The sequence below is a fragment of the Panulirus ornatus genome, chromosome 28 (genome assembly GCF_036320965.1).
Source record: "Panulirus ornatus isolate Po-2019 chromosome 28, ASM3632096v1, whole genome shotgun sequence".
NCBI lineage: Eukaryota > Metazoa > Arthropoda > Malacostraca > Decapoda > Palinuridae > Panulirus > Panulirus ornatus.
In genome coordinates, this window is record NC_092251.1 from 16,613,273 (window position 1) to 16,634,690 (window position 21,418).

At 41.7% G+C, this 21,418-nt stretch overlaps 1 protein-coding gene across 3 annotated transcripts in view; it reads left to right on the top strand.

Annotated features, from left to right (window-relative positions):
* Nucleotides 1–21,418, top strand: part of LOC139757868 (transmembrane protein 184C) — a 229,380-nt gene that overhangs the window by 55,641 nt on the left and 152,321 nt on the right. For all 3 annotated transcript variants that reach the window (XM_071678777.1, XM_071678779.1, XM_071678778.1), the window contains exon 3: nucleotides 11,117–11,259. In XM_071678777.1, coding sequence (XP_071534878.1) covers nucleotides 11,117–11,259 — 143 coding nt within the window. The remainder of the gene's footprint in view (nucleotides 1–11,116; nucleotides 11,260–21,418) is intronic.

Consider the following 21,418-nt stretch of genomic DNA (forward strand, 5'->3'; position numbering starts at 1 on the left):
CTGATGTTCCCATTCCTTCCCTTGTCTTACGCACTTTATTTACCTCCTTCCAAAACATCTTTTTACTCTCCCTAAAATTCAAAGATACTCTCTCACCCCAACTCTCATTTGCCCTCTTTTTCACCTCTTGCACCTTCCTCTTGACCTCCAGCGTCTTTCTTTTATACATTTCCCAGTCGTTTGCATTATTTCCCTGCAAAAATCGTCCAAATGCCTCTCTCTTCTCTTTCACTAATGATCTTACTTCTTCATCTCATCACTCACTACCCTTTCTAATCTGCCCACCTCTCACGTTTCTCGTGCCACAAGCATCTTTTGCGCAAGCCATCACTCCTTCCCTAAATACATCCCATTCCTCCCCCACTCCCCTTACGTCCTTTGTTCTCACCTTTTTCCATTCTGTACTCAGTATCTCCTGGTACTTCCTCACACGTCTCCTTCCCAAGCTCACTTACTCTCACCACTCTCTTCACCTCAACATTCTATCCTCTTTTCTGAAAAGCTCTACAAATCTTCACCTTCGCCTCCACAAGATCATGATCAGACACCCTTCCACTTGCACCTCTCAGCACATTAACATCCAAAAGTCTTTCTTTCACGCGCCTCTTTATTAACACGTAATCCAATAACGCTCTCTGGCCGTCTCTCCTACTGACATACATATACTTATGTATATCTCTCTTTTTAAACCAGGTAGTCCCAATTACCAGTCCTTTTTCAGCACATATATCTACAAGCTCTTCACCATTTCCATTTACAACACTGAACACCCCATGTATAACAATTATTCACTCAACTGCCACATTACTCACCTTTGCATTCAAATCACCCATCACTCTAATCCAGTCTCATGCATCAAAACTAACACACTCACTCAGCTGCTCCCAAAACACTTGCCTCTCATGATCTTTCTTCTCATGCCCAGGTGTATATGCACCAATAATCACCCATCTCTCTCCATCCACTTTCAGTTTTACCCATATCAATCTAGAGTTTACTTTCTTACACTCTATCACATACTGCCACCACTCCTGTTACAGGAGTAGTGCTACTCCTTCCCTTGCTCTTATCCTCTCACTATCTCTGATTTTACTCCCAAGACATTCCCAAACCACTCTTACCCTTTACCCTTGAGCTTCGTTTCACTCAGAGCCAAAACATCCAGGCTCCTTTCCTTAAACATACTACCTATCTTTCCTTTTTTTCTCATCTTGATTACATCCACACACATTTAGAGACCCCAATCTGAGCCTTCGAGGAAGATGAGCACTCCCCGCATGACTCCTCCTTCTGTTTTCCCATTTAGAAAGTTAGAATACAAGAACTGGAGGGTTTCTAGCCCCTCGCTCCCATCCCCTTTAGTCGCCTTCTACGATATGTGAGGAATGCGTGGGAAGTATTCTTTCTCCCCTATCCCCAGGGATAAGTTTATTGAATATTCCTGGGAAATTGCATGGGAGGGTATTAATTGAGAGGGTGAAGACAGGTACAGAGAATCAGATTGAGGAATAGTATGAGATGTGCTAGAGGATGTGTGGATCAGTTGTTTGCTATGAAGAATGTGTGAGAGAAATACTTCGAAAAACAGATGGATTTGTATCTTGCATTTATGCATCTCAAGAATGCATTTGATTTGCTTTGTGGAAGGTCTTAAGAGTTTACGGTTCGGGAGGTATGCTGCTAGAAGCAGTGAGAAGCTTTTATCAAGGGTGTAAGGCATGTGTACGAGTAGGGAGAAAGGAAAGTGATTGATTCCCAGGTAAGGTCAGTCTGTGGCAGGGGTGTGTGATGTCATCATGGTTTGTTTATGGATGGGGTAGGTAGGGAGGTGAATGCAAGAGTTTTGGAGAGAGGGGCAAGTATGAAGTCTTTTGTGGATGAGAGGCAGAGGTGGACGGAACAAGAAGGATGGAGTGAAAAAGATTTTGAGCGATCGGGGCCTGAATATGCAGGAGGGTGAGAGGCATGCAAGGAATAGAGTGAATGCGGTATACTGGGGTCAACATGCTGTAAATGGACTGTACCAGGACATGTGAAACATCTAGGGTAAACTATGGAAAGGCTTCTGTGGATTGGTAGTGGATAGGGAGTTGTGGTTTCAGTGCATCACACATGACAGATAGAGACTGAGTGTCAATGAATGTTGCCTTCTTTGTCTGTTTTCCTGGCAATGCTGTTTCCTATGGGGTGGGGTGACACTTGGAATAGAAGAAGGCAAGCAAGTATGAATATGTGCATGTGTGTATATGTATATGTTTGTGTACATGTATGTGTATATGTTGATATGTATATGTATGTATATGTATGTGTGTGATGGGTGTTTATTTATATATATAAATAGGGGAGAAAGAATACTTCCCACGCATTCCTCACATGTCGTAGAAGGCGACTAAAGGGGACGGGAGCAGGGGGCTAGAAACCCTCCCCTCCTTGTATTTTAACTTTCTAAAAGGGGAAACAGAAGGAGTCTTGCGGGGAGTGCTCATCCTCCTCGAAGGCTCAGATTAGGGTCTCTAAATGTGTGTGGATGTAATCAAGATGAGAAAAAAGGAGAGATAGGTTGTATGTTTGAGGAAAGGAACCTGGATGTTTTGGCTCTGAGTGAAACGAAGCTCAAGGGTAAAGGGTAAGAGTGGTTTGGGAATGTCTTGGGAGTAAAGTCAGGGGTTAGTGAGAGGACAAGAGCAAGGGAAGGAGTAGCACTACTCCTGAAACAGGATTGGTGGGAGTATGTGATAGAGTGTAAGAAAGTAAACTCTAGATTGATATGGGTAAAACTGAAAGTTGATGGAGAGAGATGGGTGATTATTGGTGCATATGCACCTGGGCATGAGAAGAAAGATCATGAGAGGCAAGTGTTTTGGGAGCAGCTGAATGAGTGTGTTAGTGGTTTTGATGCACAAGATCAGGTTATAGTGATGGGTGATTTGAATGCAGAGGTGAGTGCTGTGGCAGTTGAGTGAATAATTGATATACCTGGAGTGTTCAGTGTTGTAAATGGAAATGGTGAAGAGCTTCTAGATTTATGTGCTGAAATAGGACTGGTGATTGGAAATACCTGGTTTAAAAAGAGAGATATATGTAAGTATACGTATGTAAGTAGGAGAGATGGCCAGAGAGCGTAATTGGATTACATGTTAATTGACAGGCGCGTGAAAGACAGACTTTTGGATGTTAATGTGCTGAGAGGTGCAACTGGAGGGATGTCTGATCATTATCTTGTGGAGGCGAAGGTGGAGATTTGTAGAGTTTTTCAGAAAAGAAGAGAGAATGTTGAGGTGAAGAGAGTGGTGAGAGTAAGTAAGCTTGGGAAGGAGACTTGTGTGAGGAAGTACCAGGAGAGACTGAGTACAGAATGGAAAAAGGTGAGAACAAAGGAGGTAAGGGGAGCGGGGGAGCAATGGGATGTATTTAGGGAAGCAGTGATGGCTTTCGCAAAAGATGCTTGTGGCATGAGAAGCGTGGGAGGTGGGCAGATTAGAAAGGGTAGTGAGTGGTGGGATGAAGTAAGATTGGTGAAAGAGAAGAGAGAGGCATTTGGATGATTTTTGCAGGGAAATAATGCAAATGAGTGGGAGATGTATAAAAGAAAGAGGCAGGAGGTCAAGAGAAAGGTGCAAGAGGTGAAAAAGAGGGCAAATGTGAGTTGGGGTGAGAGAGTATCATTAAATTTTAGGGAGAATAAAAAGATGTTTTGGAAGGAGGTAAATAAAGTGCGTAAGACAAGGGAACAAATGGGAACTTCAGTGAAGGGGGCTAATGGGGAGGTGATAACAAGTAGTTGTGATGTGAGAAGGAGATGGAGTGAGTATTTTGAAGGTTTGTTGAATGTGCTTGATGATAGAGTGGCAGATATAGGGTGTTTTGGTCGAGGTGGTGTGCAAAGTGAGAGGGTTAGGGAAAATGATTTGGTACACAGAGAAGAGGTAGTAAAAGCTTTGCGGAAGATGAAAGCCGGCAAGGCAGCAGGGTTTGGATGGTATTGCAGTGAAATTTGTTGAAAAAAGGGGTGACTGTATTGTTGACTGGTTAGTAAGGTTATTTAATACATGTATGTGAGAAATACTTAGAAAAGCAAATGGATTTGTATGTAGCATTTATGGATCTGGAGAAGGCATATGATAGAGTTGATAGAGATGCTCTGTGGAAGGTATTAAGAATATATGGTGTGGGAGGCAAGTTGTTAGAAGCAGTGAAAAGTTTTTATCGAGGATGTAAGGCATGTGTACGTGTAGGAAGAGAGGAAAGTGATTGGTTCTCAGTGAATGTAGGTTTGCGGCAGGGGTGTGTGATGTCTCCATGGTTGTTTAATTTGTTTATGGATGGGGTTGTAAGGGAGGTAAATGCAAGAGTCCTGGAAAGAGGGGCAAGTATGAAGTCTGTTGGGGATGAGAGAGCTTGGGAAGTGAGTCAGTTGTTGTTCGCTGATGATACAGCGCTGGTGGCTGATTCATGTGAGAAACTGCAGAAGCTGGTGACTGAGTTTGGTAAAGTGTGTGGAAGAAGAAAGTTGAGAGTAAATGTGAATAAGAGCAAGGTTATTAGGTACAGTAGGGGTGAGGGTCAAGTCAATTGGGAGGTGAGTTTGAATGGAGAAAAACTGGAGGAAGTGAAGTGTTTTAGATATCTGGGAGTGGATCTGTCAGCGGATGGAACCATGGAAGCGGAAGTGGATCATAGGGTGGGGGAGGGGGCGAAAATTTTGGGAGCCTTGAAAAATGTGTGGAAGTCGAGAACATTATCTCGGAAAGCAAAAATGGGTATGTTTGAGGGAATAGTGGTTCCAACAATGTTGTATGGTTGCGAGGCGTGGGCTATGGATAGAGATGTGCGCAGGAGGATGGATGTGCTGGAAATGAGATGTTTGAGGACAATGTGTGGTGTGAGGTGGTTTGATCGAGTAAGTAACGTAAGGGTAAGAGAGATGTGTGGAAATAAAATGAGCGTGGTTGAGAGAGCAGAAGAGGGTGTTTTGAAATGGTTTGGGCACATGGAGAGAATTCATGGTGAGATGCCTGAGGATTGGCGGAATGCTTGCATAGTGCCATTGTACAAAGGAAAACGGGATAAGGGTGAGTGCTCAAATTACAGAGGTATAAGCTCGTTAAGTATTCCTGGTAAGTTATATAGGAGGGTATTGATTGCGAAGGTGAAGGCATGTACAGAGCATTAGATTGGGGAAGAGCAGTGTGGTTTCAGAAGTGGTAGGAGATGTGTGGATCAGGTGTTTGCTTTGAAGAATGTATGTGAGAAATACTTAGAAAAGCAAATGGATTTGTATGTAGCATTTATGGATCTGGAGAAGGCATATGATAGAGTTGATAGAGATGCTCTGTGGAAGGTATTAAGAATATATGGTGTGGGAGGCAAGTTGTTAGAAGCAGTGAAAAGTTTTTATTGAGGATGTAAGGCATGTGTACGTGTAGGAAGAGAGGAAAGTGATTGGTTCTCAGTGAATGTAGGTGTGTGGCAGGGGTGTGTGATGTCTCCATGGTTGTTTAATTTGTTTATGGATGGGGTTGTTAGGGAGGTGAATGCAAGAGTTTTGGAAAGAGGGGCAAGTATGCCGTCTGTTGTGGATGTGAGAGCTTGGGAAGTGAGTCAGTTGTTGTTCGCTGATGATACAGCACTGGTGGCTGATTCATGTGAGAAACTGCAGAAGCTGGTGACTGAGTTTGGTAAAGTGTGTGAAAGAAGAAAGCTGAGAGTAAATGTGAATAAGAGCAAGGTTATTAGGTACAGTAGGGTTGAGGGTCAAGTCAATTGGGAGGTAAGTTTGAATGGAGAAAAACTGGAGGAAGTGAAGTGTTTTAGATATCTGGGAGTGGAGTGGATTTGGCAGCGGATGGAACCATGGAAGGAGAAGTGAATCATAGGATGGGGGAGGGGGCGAAAATTGTGGGAGTGTTGAAGAATGTGTGGAAGTCGAGAACTTTATCTCGAAAAGCAAAAATGGGTATGTTTGAAGGAATAGTGTTTCCAACAATGTTGTATGGTTGCGAGGCGTGGGCTATGGATAGAGTTGTGCAGAGGAGGGTGGATGTGCTGGAAATGAGATGTTTGAGGACAGTATGTGGTGTGAGGTGGTTTTATCGAGTAAGTAATAATAGGGTAAGAGAGATGTGTGGTAATAAAAAGAGTGAGGTTGAGAGAGCAGAAGAGGGTGTTTTGAAATGGTTTGGTCATATGGAGAGAATGAGTGAGGAAAGATTGACCAAGAGGATATATGTATCAGAGGTGGAGGGAACAAGGAGAAGTGGGAGACCAAATTGGAGGTGGAAAGATGGAGTGAAAAAGATTTTGAGTGATCGGGGCCTGAACATGCAGGAGGGTGAAAGGCGGGCAAGGAATAGAGTGAATTGGAATGATGTGGTATACCGGGGTCAACGTGCTATCAATGGATTGAACCAGGGCATGTTAAGCGTCTGGGATAAACCATGGAAAGTTCTGTGGGGCCTGGATGTGGAAAGGGAGCTGTGGTTTCGGTGCATTATTACATGACAGCTAGAGACTGAGTGTCAACGAATGGGGCCTTTGTTGTCTTTTCCTAGCACTACCTCACACACATGTGGGGAGAGGGGGTTGTTATTCCATGTGTGGCGAGGTAGCGATGGGAATAAATAAAGGCAGACAGTATGAATTATGTACATGTGTATATATGTATATGTCTGTGTGTTTATATATATGCATACATTGAGATGTATAGGTATGTATATTTGCATGTGTGGACGTGTATGTATATACATGTGTATGTGGGTGGGTTGGGCCATTCTTTCGTTTGTTTCCTTGCGCTACCTTGCTGACGCGGGAGACAGCGACAGCAAAAAAGAAAAAAAACATATGTGAAAATGAGTGGATAGGCTGTTCCTCGTCTGTTTCCTGGCATCCTTGCTGATCAAGTATACTGAATGAATAGATGATAATTTATGTGTGTGTAACCTACCCTGTGTTAGATACCCATTAGTTCCAGCTGGGTTGACTGTGGACTGACTTCTGCAACTAGGATTCGAATTTGTGTGCTCAACCCTGGGCAGCCTGTAAATGTTTCATCATCAGAAACAGTAACCGCTACACCACAGAAGTCCATACACATACACATACATATACATACATACACATGTACATATTTCTACGTGCTCACCATTGCCCATTCCCGATGCCTCCCTGCTCCACAGGAAACAGCACAAATACATGAAAGAATAGAAGGAGATTATAACATATGCTTTCTCCTCTTCTCCCCACATCTGATCACTACCCCCTGCATCAGCAAGTTAATGCTAAGAAAGTCCTTCATAAGTGCTGCCTTAACTTACTTTTAGCCAGCATCTTGCATAACTCCATCTTCATTTTGAGGTTTAAAGTGCTTCTCTGTGTTTCACATGAGATGTTCATGGCTTTGAGGAGCTGTCAGGCTATTGCTGACAATGCTGGAAATGGGCCAGTGTCCACAATAATAATCCAGGGTGTACAAAATACACAAGTATGTTAGATCAGGACAGAATACCACACCAGAAAGCACATGGGAGATAGTAAACAATCACCAGCGCCACAAAACACTGAGTAGTGAGTACGCTAATCACTGCAGTGTGGTGCATGCAGGATTTGAAATATTTTTATGTATCTTTTTTAATTTTAGGGGGTAATAGAGGGTTTCCATTTGATATTAGAAAAGTATATGCCCTTTTGAAAAGTGTGTTATCTTGAATTACAGTTAACAGGGTTTACTGCACTGTAATGGATGGATGTCTAGCGGCTGTTTCCAAAAGATAGATGGGAAACATAACCCAGTGGAATTGTGGCAGTGGACTTCAGGATAATCTTGGTATGAATTATTCCAAGCATGATAGGAAAAAAATGTCATGAAAGGGTAAGAGAGATGTATGGTAATAAAAAGAGTGTGGTTGAGAGAGCAGAAGAGGGTGTATTGAAATGGTTTGGTCACATGGAAAGAATGAGAGAGGAAAGATTGACAAAGAGGATATATGTGTCAGAGGTGGAGGAATGAGAAGTGGGAGACCAAATTGGAGGTGGAGGGATAGAGTGAAAATGATTTTGAATGATCGGGGCTAGAACATAAGGAGGGTGAAAGGCTTGCAAGGAATAGAGTGAATTGGAACGGTGTGGTATACCGGGTTTGACGTGCTGTCAGTGGTTTAAACTAGGGCATGTGATGCATCTGGGGTAAATCATGGAAAGTTTTGTGTGGCCTGGATGTGGAAAGGGAGCTGTGGTTTTAGTACATTACACATGACAGCTAGAGACTGAGTGTGAACAAATGTGGCCTTGTTGTCTTTTCCTAGCGCTACTTCACGCGTGCGTAGGGGGATGGGGGTGCCATTTCATGTGTGGCGGTGTGGCGACAGGAATGGATTAAGGCAGGAAGTTTCAATATGTACCTGTGTATATATGTATATGTCTGTGTATGTATATATATGTATACCTTGAAATGTATAGGTATTTATATGTGCGTGTGTGGGAGTTTATGTATATACATGCATATGTGGGTGCATTGGGCCATTTTTTCACCTGTTTCCTTGCGCTACCTCGCTAATGCGGGAGACAGTGACTAAGTATAATATATAGATAAGTAAATATGATAGGAAAAAAATTTATGGTAGAAAAATACTTCATTCTTTCCTAGTAGAATTTTTGTGGAAACTAGTGCCAACCATCATACCATCACAAAGACTCACAAAATTAGAAAAAGGTATTAGATCACATACTTTTCACATAAGTCAGAAACAGTCTTGAGAGCTTTTTGAGATTCTCAAGTAATTGTCCCAATGTAAGTTATGTGAGTTTTGTGAGGCAAGCATGATATGATTATTCATTTGTGCTGAAATGTAATTACTGAATTTGATGGTGCTGTTTCATGGAAAGGAAGCTTGTAGATGGGTAGATTGTATTTTGTTAACTTTTTATGCATGTTTTAAAGTAGCAGAACAGATTTGTGCACTTAGCAGGAAGCTAATTGTATAATATTTTGATCAGGGAAAAAATGCAATTGAGTGGGAGATGTATAAAAGAAAGAGACAGGAGGTCAAGAGAAAGGTGCAAGAGGTGAAAAAAAGGGCAAATGAGAGTTGGGGTGAGAGAGTATCATTAAATTTTAGGGAGAATAAAAAGATGTTCTGGAAGGAGGTAAATAAAGTGCATAAGACAAGGGAGCAAATGGGAACTTCAGTGAAGGGCGCAAATGGGGAGGTGATAACAAGTAGTGGTGATGTGAGAAGGAGATGGAGTGAGTATTTTGAAGGTTTGTTGAATGTGTTTGATGATAGAGTGGCAGATATAGGGTGTTTTGGTCGAGGTGGTGTGCAAAGTGAGAGGGTTAGGGAAAATGATTTGGTAAACAGAGAAGAGGTAGTGAAAGCTTTGCGGAAGATGAAAGCCGGCAAGGCAGCAGGTTTGGATGGTATTGCAGTGGAATCTATGAAAAAAGGGGGTGACTGTATTGTTGACTGGTTGGTAAGGTTATTTAATGTATGTATGACTGATGGTGAGGTGCCTGAGGATTGGTGGAATGCGTGCATAGTGCCATTGTACAAAGGCAAAGGGGATAAGAGTGAGTGCTCAAATTACAGAGGTATAAGTTTGTTGAGTATTCCTGGGAAATTATATGAGAGGGTATTGATTGAGAGGGTGAAGGCATGTACAGAGCATCAGATTGGGGAAGAGCAGTGTGGTTTCAGAAGTGGAAGAGGATGTGTGGATCAGGTGTTTGCTTTGAAGAATGTATGTGAGAAATACTTAGAAAAGCAAATGGATTTGTATGTAGCATCTATGGATCTGGAGAAGGCATATGATAGAGTTGATAGAGATGCTCTGTGGAAGGTATTAAGAATATATGGTGTGGGAAGAAAGTTGTTAGAAGCAGTGAAAAGTTTTTATCGAGGATGTAAGGCATGTGTACGTGTAGGAAGAGAGGAAAGTGATTGGTTCTCAGTGAATGTAGGTTTGCGGCAGGGGTGTGTGATGTCTCCATGGTTGTTTAGTTTGTTTATGGATGGGGTTGTTAGGGAGGTAAATGCAAGAGTTTTGGAAAGAGGGGCAAGTATGAAGTCTGTTGTGGATGAGAGAGCTTGGGAAGTGAGTCAGTTGTTGTTCGCTGATGATACAGCGCTGGTGGCTGATTCATGTGAGAAACTGCAGAAGCTGGTGACTGAGTTTGGTAAAGTGTGTGGAAGAAGAAAGTTAAGAGTAAATGTGAATAAGAGCAAGGTTATTAGGTACAGTAGGGTTGAGGGTCAAGTCAATTGGGAGGTGAGTTTGAATGGAGAAAAACTGGAGGAAGTGAAGTGTTTTAGATATCTGGGAGTGGATCTGGCAGCGGATGGAACCATGGAAGCGGAAGTGGATCATAGGGTGGGGGAGGGGGCGAAAATTCTGGGGGCCTTCAAGAATGTGTGGAAGTCAAGAACATTATCTCGGAAAGCAAAAATGGGTATGTTTGAAGGAATAGTGGTTCCAACAATGTTGTATGGTTGCAAGGCGTGGGCTATGGATAGAGTTGTGCGCAGGAGGATGGATGTGCTGGAAATGAGATGTTTGAGGACAATGTGTGGTGTGAGGTGGTTTGATCGAGTGAGTAACGTAAGGGTAAGAGAGATGTGTGGAAATAAAAAGAGCGTGGTTGAGAGAGCAGAAGAGGGTGTTTTGAAGTGGTTTGGGCACATGGAGAGAATGAGTGAGGAAAGATTGACCAAGAGGATATATGTGTCGGAGGTGGAGGGAACGAGGAGAAGAGGGAGACCAAATTGGAGGTGGAAAGATGGAGTGAAAAAGATTTTGTGTGATCGGGGCCTGAACATGCAGGAGGGTGAAAGGAGGGCAAGGAATAGAGTGAATTGGAGCGATGTGGTATACCGGGGTTGACGTGCTGTCAGTGGATTGAATCAAGGCATGTGAAGCGTCTGGGGTAAACCATGGAAAGCTGTGTAGGTATGTATATTTGCGTGTGTGGACGTATGTATATACATGTGTATGGGGGGGGATTGGGCCATTTCTTTCGTCTGTTTCCTTGCGCTACCTCGCAAACGCGGGAGACAGCGACAAAGTATAATAAAAAAAATATAATATAATTTTGATCATATTTTGATGATATTTTTTCTCACAGATTTTACAGGAAATGAATGGATTCAAAATTGCGTGGCTAATTGGTGGGATATTTGTTTTCATGGCAATTCCCATTACCCTATGGGAAATTGTGCAGCACCTGATCAACTACACTAAACCTAAACTACAGAAACACATCATCAGGTTAGTCATGAATTACTCTTTCATTTGAAAAATACCAGGAATGAAGGTTTTAAGATTATCTTTAGTCATTCACCATATCTCTTTGTTACATTGTCTTACAGTGAAAATGAATAAAACATCGGAACAAATTAGGAAATTACTTTTTTTGATACAGCATAAATGAAGCTATGGAAGCTTGAGAAAATTATGCCTGTTTTACTGTATGCATGAAAGAATGGGGCAAAGATGCAATCATCTATTCACCTATATATGTCTCATCTTTACATCCATCCAATTTACATGGGATGGATCAAATGCATGTAGTCTTGTACCTCTTGTGGAAATTGATTTTGTAGAGATGAGATCCCCATCCTTGACTTTGCTGACTGGTAGGGATGGCCCAGTTCCTTGTAGTAGTATTGCTCCTCAGTATACAAATTTTCATGGAAAAACCAACCACCTATGATTTTTGCTATTACCCATTCTGTGCTGGTTAGCAGCCTTTCATTTAGATCTTACACAGTTGTATTCCTGCCTTGTTTTACGAAAAATAGAAAATCCATTATGAAATTAGTTTGCATACAAAATATAGAAGGTACTGAAAAATTGCATAAATTTACTCAAAAACAATAGCACAAAGATATATGTGCATGTATAATTTAAGAAAAAAATGAAAAAGAATATAAGCTGGACCTCCATGCTGACTATATCACATTCATGGGCCACCTAGGGTCATGCCTGCATAGGTTTGAATTTTGGTCTTGGCATTTGGGTCACAGTCAACCCAGCTGTTCATCCTCCCTTAGGGGTTGGTTGGTAAATTGGGTAACTGGCTTATCTATCTATCTATCTATCTATATGACTATGCCTGTTTCCACTGGGAATTCCCATCAAGGGGGTGGCCATGGCAAAAGTCTCCACTTATTCCTGTCCTTAACCTGCTTCCCTTGCATACACCATTATATGCATTCTTCCAACATTTCTCTCCCTCTAGTGCTCTTCCACTCTATATCCCCATGTCACAAGTAAGGAGGAGAAAGTGTGATAGAGTGGGAGCAGAGGGTTGTGCCTTAGGATTGGTAGAAAAATGTTATTATTCCCTCATTCAGAGGAAAAGGTGCTAAGGCTGTATGTGGCATAACTATAGGGGAATAAGTCTCTTAGGTATACCAGGAAAAGTGTGTGCAAGAGTGTTGATTAATAGAGTGATGGAAGTGACTGAATGCAGAATAAGTGAGGAGCACGGGTGTTTTAGGAAAGGTAGGGGGTGTGTGGTTTAGATATTTGCTGTGAGAATGACTCTAGAAAAGTATCTAGCAAAAGGTAAGAAGCTGAATGCAGCTTTTATGGATCAGGAGAAAGCATATGACAGAGTCAAGTGGAATGCTTTATGGGATGTGTTAAGGATATATGGATTAGGGGAACAACTGTTGAATGGTGCGAAAGACTCCTATAGAGGAGCATTTGCATGTGTAAGTGTGGATGGAGAAGTGAATGAAGCTTGTGGTCTACATGTGGGTGAGAGGCAGGGCTGTGATGACACTGTGGCTTGGAGTTATAAGAAATATGAAAAGCAAAACTAGGGAAAAATGGTGCAGAGATTGCGTGTGGTGGTGAGGTATGGTCGGTAGTGACAATCCTGTTTGTGGATGATTCTGTGGTGTTTGTTTAGAGTGAAGAGGAGTTGCAGAAGGTTGTAAGTTTGTTTTATAATGTGTTTGAATGTAAGCAATTGAACATGAATATGATGGAAGGGAGAGTAATGGTATTTAAAAGGAACAGAGTGAAAGTATAGGTTTTGAAAAACCTTAAAGAGTAAGGTAAGAAAATGTACTAAACTGTTATAGGGTGAAAAAGACTGAAAGAGATGACAAAAGTTTGGCAATATGGAAGACAGATATGGGATAGAGCAATATAGGGTAAAAGAGTCGTTGGGTTCATTGATAGAATAATGAAGGGTAGAGGTGTAAGAATGTAAGTGAAGAAAGAATTAAGGAATTGCCTAGTTGTCCCAACCCAGACATATGCAGCTGAAATATGGACATGGGATGAATCACAGAAGTCAAGAATCCAGGCTATGTAAATTAGTTATTTGAAAGGAGCATGTGATATGACTAGATGGACAGGAAAATAATGAGTGGGTGTATGTGAGATTTGCTATGGTAGGGGATGAATATTGGGGTGGTAGAGTGTGAAATGGATTACTTGGAGGTGGTTTGTGCATGATGAAAGAATGCAAGATGGAGAGTTTACTAGGAGAGTGTATGATAGTACAGTTACAGGGTTTGGTGTAAGTCAAGGATTATCCTGTCCCCTGCCCTTGGAGTAACCCATTAGGTAATAGGTTGTTGACAACAGCTGCTCAGGGTGGTACTACCATCCTGACTGAGGAGCATTGAGGTGGTGCCCAAAACCATCTTACACTCTCCTTGTCAGGATTGCTGGTCTTACTTTCTGTCTCATCAGAATGGGACTGCTGGGCTTGTCCTACCATCTTCTAACAAGCACCATACACTTACTCAAACCTTGCTTATCATTATTACTTTTTTCACTTAAGTACTCTTGTCAATTCCTGTTTACTCAAACATGTTTAAGTATCATCATGACCGAGTCCATTAAATCTATGGCCCCCTGGTCCCTGGCATCATGGGGTGCTAAGAATCTCCAGGTGTCTGCCTGACTCTACTGCCAGTCAGAGGGAGAGCTCTGGCAGTAGTAGTAATGACCCCTCTCATTACCTTTCCCTCTCTGTTGGACCTTCCTCTTTCTGTTCACTGTACCGACAGTCTTGGTCTCTCTGGTAACCTCTCCCCAGCTGAATACATCTGGCTATTACCTCTCTTCTCTCTGAGACACAGTTGTCTAATGATTTTCTTACTAGTCCCTTATTCATATCTATCAATAACCTCCACTAATGATTAGGTTCAAAGGTGGTGTTTGTGCTTACTCCAACATCAACACACCTGTTGCATGCTTCAAGGACTTGAGTCCCCGCACTTTGATGCTATGTGGCTCGAGGTCTGTCTTCCTACCACCACACTTTTTCTCTGTTTCATGTATTGCTCTCATAATTCTACAAATTTTATATCCTTCAACTATCTTGACTCCTGCCATGAGACTGTGACATCCTCTCCCCTGCAAGCCGAGATCCTCTACCTTAGAGATTTCACTGTTCACCATAGGGATGGTTGAATTGCTCCCATACATATGTGGGAGGGATTGAAGCCTTCACATTCTCTATTCTCAATGATTTAGAGCAAATTATCTCCCATCCTACCCATATACCTGACCGCTATGACTTTTCTCCTAATATTCTGGATTTGTTTTTTACTTCTAGGCCATCCTGCTGTACATGCACAGTCTTGCCCCTAATTGGTTCATTTGATCACACTTTCATGAATTATCTTTTCTAATGGCACCTCCTTCATCAGCCCCTTCTAATCATAAATTCTGGCTACTCAACAAAGCTGACTGGAATAACTTAATGTAACTTCTTTTCTGACTTTCCTAGGTAAATTAATGTGTCTTATGTGGTGATGCTTCTGTCTTCGCCAAATGCATAGCAAAGGTTATTCTTGCGGGAATGGGAACATTTATTCCCTCTTTGCCCAAGACAACCCCTTCATCCAGTCCATGGTTCAGCCATTCCTGTTCTGAGGCCATTCAGGCATATCGAGCTTGGAAAAACTCTCCTTTCTCTGGCTCCCATTCAGCTTTTATTACTGCCCATAATCACTGCAAGCACAGGTATCCATGAGGTGAGGCTTTCCTTTATTCAAGGGAAGTGCAATAGCCTCTCCTTGTCATCGACTGATAGGTCTTTCTAGTCTTTAGCCAAGGGCATCTCTGACAACTTTTGTCGTTCTAACTTTCCTTCACTTTTCCATTCTGATGGTACTATAGGTGTCTCTCCCATAGAGAAAGCAACTCTCTTTGTTTCCTGTTTTTCCTCAAACTCCACCTTGGATGACTCCACCATTCCTTCACCCCCTGTTGCTACTCATACTAATCCTGTGCCTCTTCCCATAATCTCTTAATCTCTTTTTGGACTGTCCAAAAAGTGCTTTTTTCTGTGGATGCAAGCAAGGCTTATGGTCCTGATGGCATCCATCCCCATGTACTGATAGAGTGTGCCTCTGAACTTGCACCTGTGCTTGCTCATCAGTTCTGCTTTTGTTTAAAAACCAAAACTTTTCCTTCATGGAAGCATGCATTGACACATTCCATCCCTAAAAAAGGTGACCATTCTGACCCTTTTAACTATCATTGTATTGCTTTGATATCTACCATTACCAAAGTCTTTGAATCCTCCCACAACTCCCATATCCTCAAACACCATGAAAATCATAGTCTTCTCTCTGATCACCATCTGTAAGGTGAGATCCTATGCTGATATTTTTTCCTATCTTACTAATGTCTGGTCATCATCCCTGAAAGTATTTGAAGAGTCATGTGTAGTTGCCTTTGACATATCTAAGGCTTTTGACAGGGTGTGGCATCGAGGTCTCATCTATAAGCTCCCCTCTCTTGGCTTCCCACACTCACTCTGCTCCTTCATATCCAGCTTCCTCTCTGGCCAGTCTATCCCAGTGGTTGTTGATAGATCAGTCTACCCCCTTTTCTCCATCAACACTGGTGTCCCTCAAGCTTTTGTCTGTACCCTACACTTTTTCTCCTTTTTTTCAACGATTTCCTCTCCTCCACAAATAATCCAGTGCACTCATATGCTGATGACTCAACACTGCATTCATCCACATCCTTCATTTCTGCTCCATCCTCTCTCACTTGATCTGTATCTCAGCTTAATGCAGCTTCCTCAGTAAACTCAGACTTGGACAGGATATCTCAGTGGGGTAGACAAAATCTTGTTAGTTTTTATGTCTCTCAAGACAATTTCTACCCATCTCTGTATCAAAAAGTCTAATGACGGTTCAGTAATTCCGCCTCTTGACTCATTGAACGTACTTGGTATTACTGTAACATCCACTCTTTCTTGGAAATCCACATTACAGGAATATTCAAGTCTGCCTCTTAGAAACTGGGTGTCCGTTTAGATGTCGAAACTTTTTCTCTTGTGAACATTTGATCACATTTGGGGTGGTTCTAGCTCTGTATGCTTACTTGGCAGAGTTGAGTTGAAAGAGATCCAATTTATAAACTGTCCCAGGCAAACTTCCAAACTTGACCTCCTTACCCTAAGCTGCAACATTGGTTCACTTTCCCTCTTCTATAGATAACATTTTGGTTTTTGTTCCTGAGAGCTGGCTGCATGTGTAAACCCACAACAAGCTAGATCATGCAGTACTCAGCAAGCTGCTGTGTCACATGATTATTTTGTGGCCACCGACAACTCAAGGGTGGGCCATTTTGATACCTGCTTCTTCCCTTACATGTCAAAGCTTTGGAACTCTCTCTACCTTCTCATGTCTTTTATAGTAACTATGACCTGGCACCTTTCTGTAGACAGGTTTTTCACTTCCTCCAAAATTCATAAATAGTTTCCCTTGTCTTTTCTTTTTCCATGTCATAATTCTCTCCATATTTCAACTGAGACCCAGCCTTGATGTGGACTTTTGTCTGTGACTGGAGTCTTCAACATAAAGAAAAGGAGAATCACCTGTGACAAGGGGGAAGATTTTGCAATGGCCACTCCCTTGATGGGAGTTCTCAGAGGGAAGGGGCATCAGAGACAGAGATAGAAGAAAAACATGGGAAAAGAATGAATCTGGGTCTCTTCTTTCTTGACACCAATTCAGTATTATGTTTTGCAGATTCAAGAGGACTACTTTATAGACCTTCCACCTTTCTTCACAGCTGATTGTTTAGGCTTTAACATGACACCCTATGATACCAATTGGCATTTCTGGTAATGCCCAGCTTGAGGAATTTATGGTCTTTTATTGCTTCATGAACATCACAGTTGGACAAGGTTCATTCAGCTTAGTCTTAGAGATGCCTTATGCCTTATTCCGACATCCCACCTTGATGGGTCATTGGAGACCTTTAAGTGATACCTTTCAGTTTGACGATTTTCAGCTTTAAGATGTGACGTGTCTATCTATCTATCTCTATCTCTGATGCCCATTTGCTTTGGGAACTCCCTCAAGGGGGGGGCCTTGGCAAAAGAGTCTCCATAACTATTGAACTCCAGTGCCCCATCTTAGCCTGTAATGCCTCACCCTTAACAGGCCATTTGCAGAAGGCAATTTTAGCACAGTATTTTCAGAGGCTGTTACCTAATGTTCCTACCAGCTACTTCTACCTAATGTGTCTACCTATCTTCTTGCCTAATGTTGCAACCTACTGCTTCTACCTAATGCTCCCAGCTAATGTTCCTACCTACTACTTCTACCTAATGTTTCTGGCTAGAGCTCCTGTCTAACATTCCTACTTACTACTTCTCTCTGTTGCTCCTTCCATTTTGCCAAAAGGCTGGGCTAGCACGAACTGCTCACTGCAGAAAAATATAGAGTTGCAGAGAATGAGTTGTGTGAAATAAGTGGTGTCAAGTGTTATTTGTGACAAGGAGAGAATGTATGTTTGTGTACAGAATACTAGCAGTCCACATGTGGATGAGGCAGAGTGAAAAGACAACTACCTAGTCAAACGAGTGCAGCTTGACAACCGCTGAAGTGTTGGCTCAGTATGCAGCTCTCACAGACCCTCTCAATACCCAGGCAGGTAGTACTGGTAATATACCTCCCTGGTCAGTGGCTGCCTACCAACTACTACCTAGTTGTGTCAGACAGGAGCTTTGAGTCCTGAACACCATAGTCCCAGGAATTCCTTGAAACTCTCAGACTGGTATTTCCTGTGTTTAAAACTTTCTGAACCATTGCTTTGGAGACCCTCCAGCAGTTTCCTGACATGGTTTAGGCATACTCTTCTAATTAGGATGTTGCTGTTTTGTTCCTGATGCATGGGATCCTGACAGTCCTTACCTTGTAGTGGAAGGCTCACTGCCTGATGATGTTCAGGGAGTATTTCTTTTACTGAGCAGAGGACTTTTTTTGGACCAACTATTGTCAGTCAGGATTAAATGAATCACGAAGAATTATGTCTTCGTAGAAGCAAATGATTCAAGATAAACTTACACGTATAAGTAATTCTGTTATCGATGCATTTGCAGTTTCCATTAAAGATAATGAAATTCCTACATTAATGAGCTGTTAAGAATGTGTTAGCACATTGAAAATTGAAGATATAATATCTTTCTTTCCCTGAAGTTTAATGATATTTGCTCATCCTAACTTTCATTTAATGTCTTTTTCTTCCCCTGCACCTTCCTCTTTCACTTACTTCCACTTTCTTTTGTACATCTCCTTTCCAGTAAGTATTGCCCATGTACCTCCCTCTTCTTTTTATTAGCAGCTTTACCTCATCATCCCAAGGCTCTGCCCTTTCTCACTTGCCCTTCTTCCACCTTCTGCATGCCTCACGTTTCTCTCACACATGCTAGGATGGCATCCCTCAGTACCTTCTATTCCTCACCCACTACCTTTGCTTCATTTACTTTCACCTTTTACCTTTCAGCACTCAATCTCTCCCAATATTCTTCATAGTCTCTTTGCATTACATACTTTCACCACTTTCTTCTTATGAGCTGAACAAGTTCTTTGAAAGTATCAATTGGGAGATGGAGATTTATAACGAGAGTATGGATCAGTGCAATAGAATATTCTCTAAAATCTACATTAAAGGGGTCAGAACATGAGAACCTATAATGGCCAATAAAGGAGGAGGAGCAGATTGGGGGAGAGACATGGTTCAACAAGGAATGTCATAAAGCAAGTGATCTGGTAAAGATACAAAAGACGGAGCAGCCAGCCAGCAGATGAAAGATACAGGAGAGCAAGAAATGATTACTTGAACATATGGAGGGAGGAGCAGATAGATTTTGAAAAAAAGAAGAAAAAAAACATTGCAGAAAGAGCAAAAGAGAATCTAAAACTTTTGATATATGTTTATGAGGAACAAGCACTTTATGAAATAACTAACCAAACTAAGAGAATCATAGGAAAGAATTCTTGAGGATGATGAGGAATACGTTTGGAGTTTAAAGATAAGCTGAGAAGTCTTTTTACTGTAGAGGACGATAACAAACCAGCATTACCAAGGTTGGAGGGGATGAAGTCTTGGAATGTGTATTAATCAGCAGGAATGACATAATTGGACTATTAGGATAACTTGACCCACACATAATTCATGTTCCTAATGAAATCTCCCCATGTGTACTGAATGAGTGTGAAGAGACACTTGCCAGAAATGTATTCACGAAGTCATTAATGGAAGGTGTGCTTCTAAGGGTGTGAAAGAGGGCAAATGTTCTGCTTATACTGAAGAATGGGGGATCGGGAAACTGCACTGAACTGCAAGCCAGTCTCACTAAGAAGTATGATTTGTAAGACATTGGAAAAGATTATCAGAGAGGAAATGATTGACTCTGTGCAAAGCATAGACTTTCTAACATGGAGACGACATGGTTTTTAGGGAGAAGAGGTTATACATAACCAGTCTTTTAGACATCATTGACAGGGTGAGCTCCATCTTGGATCAAAGTGAGGAATGGGTAGACCTTGTGTTCTTGGACTGTCAGAAAGCCTTTGACAGTTCCTCATTGGAGACTGCCTAATAATCTAGATTTACAAGCAGGATTTAGGGTTGGTCTCTTTCACTGGATTGAAGACTACCATATTAAAAGGGAGTAAAGAACACAGGCAAGAGGTGTATCCTTGAAGTGGCATGCCACAGGGTTTTGTCCTAGGTTCACTCCTATTCTTGTTGTATATAAATGACTTTCATGACTGATTAGAATTGTATCTGAATATGTTTGTGGATGATGTCAAGATCATGAAAGAAATAAAGAATGATTATGATTGCATGAGCCTTCAGGGGGATCTAAACAAATCTCAAAGTTGGTCTGATAAATGGCTGCTGAGATTTTGTCGTAGGTAAACACAAGGTGATAAGGATGGGACAGAGTGAAATAAGGCCTCAGTGTAATTATGACCGAGTAGGAAGTAAATTACAGGAATCTGCAAGTGCCTAATTTATCACTAGAGTTGCTGATTGGGAGAACTGTAAAAGGGGCAGACTGCCATCTGGCAAATGTAAGATTTGCAGTCAAGTATCTGGGTAATGACATTTTCTTAAAAAGCTGAAAAAAATCAAATTCAGAAGGATATTAAGAAGTACTGGTGTAGGTTTTAGGGTGTTAGGTACTTGGAATAAACTAACCAAAAAGGCAGTGAATGCTAGAAGCTTACAAAGAATTATGGGACTCCTTGATGACTTAGACAGTTCAGGAAATGCTGTCCCATGAATGTAGAACTCTCCATACTGTACTGACAGGTAATTACCAATGGATAATTGCTGCCAGACCCTACAGACCTTTCCATTGTACCCCCAGGCTTCTTTGTATGCTCTGGTTCACTCCATTGACATCACATCTCCACAGTATACCACATCACTTCAGTCACTCTATCCCGTGGATGCCTTGCTCCCTTTTGCATGCTTAGGCCCTAAGCACACAAAGCTCTTCCTCTCTATCCTTCCATCTCCAATTTGGTCTCCTTCTTGGCCCCTCCACTTCTTATACATATATCCTTTTTTCAGCCTTTCCTTTCTCATTCTTTCCATTTGTCCAAACAATATCAGTACACACTCTTCTGCTTTCTCAACTATACTCCTGTCATTAACTCATGACTTCTTACTAAGTCTACCATCATTACACAACATATTGTTCTCATTTTAATGTTGAATACACTCACCCTCTTTCATAAATTTTTATCTATAGCCCACTCCTTGCATTCATACAACACCATCAGGACTACTGCACCTTCACACATACCCTTTTGTGCCTTCCCAGATAGCCATCTCACAAGAAATGCTCACAGGACCTTTGTCCCTTCACCCAATCCATGACTCATTTTGCTCCCATGGTTATATTTTGTGCCATATTCACTACCAGATATCTATAATATTTTATAAGTCTTTTTCCTCTGTTAAACCTAATAACCTTGCTTTTATTCACATTTACTCTCAACTTCTCATTTAATGTTTACTCCCAAACTTAGAAACTGGTATCTGCAGTTTCTTGAATCTGCCACCAATGCCACATCATCAGCAGACAATAGACAATAACTGAAACACTTCCCAATCACTCCCACCCTTGCCAGAA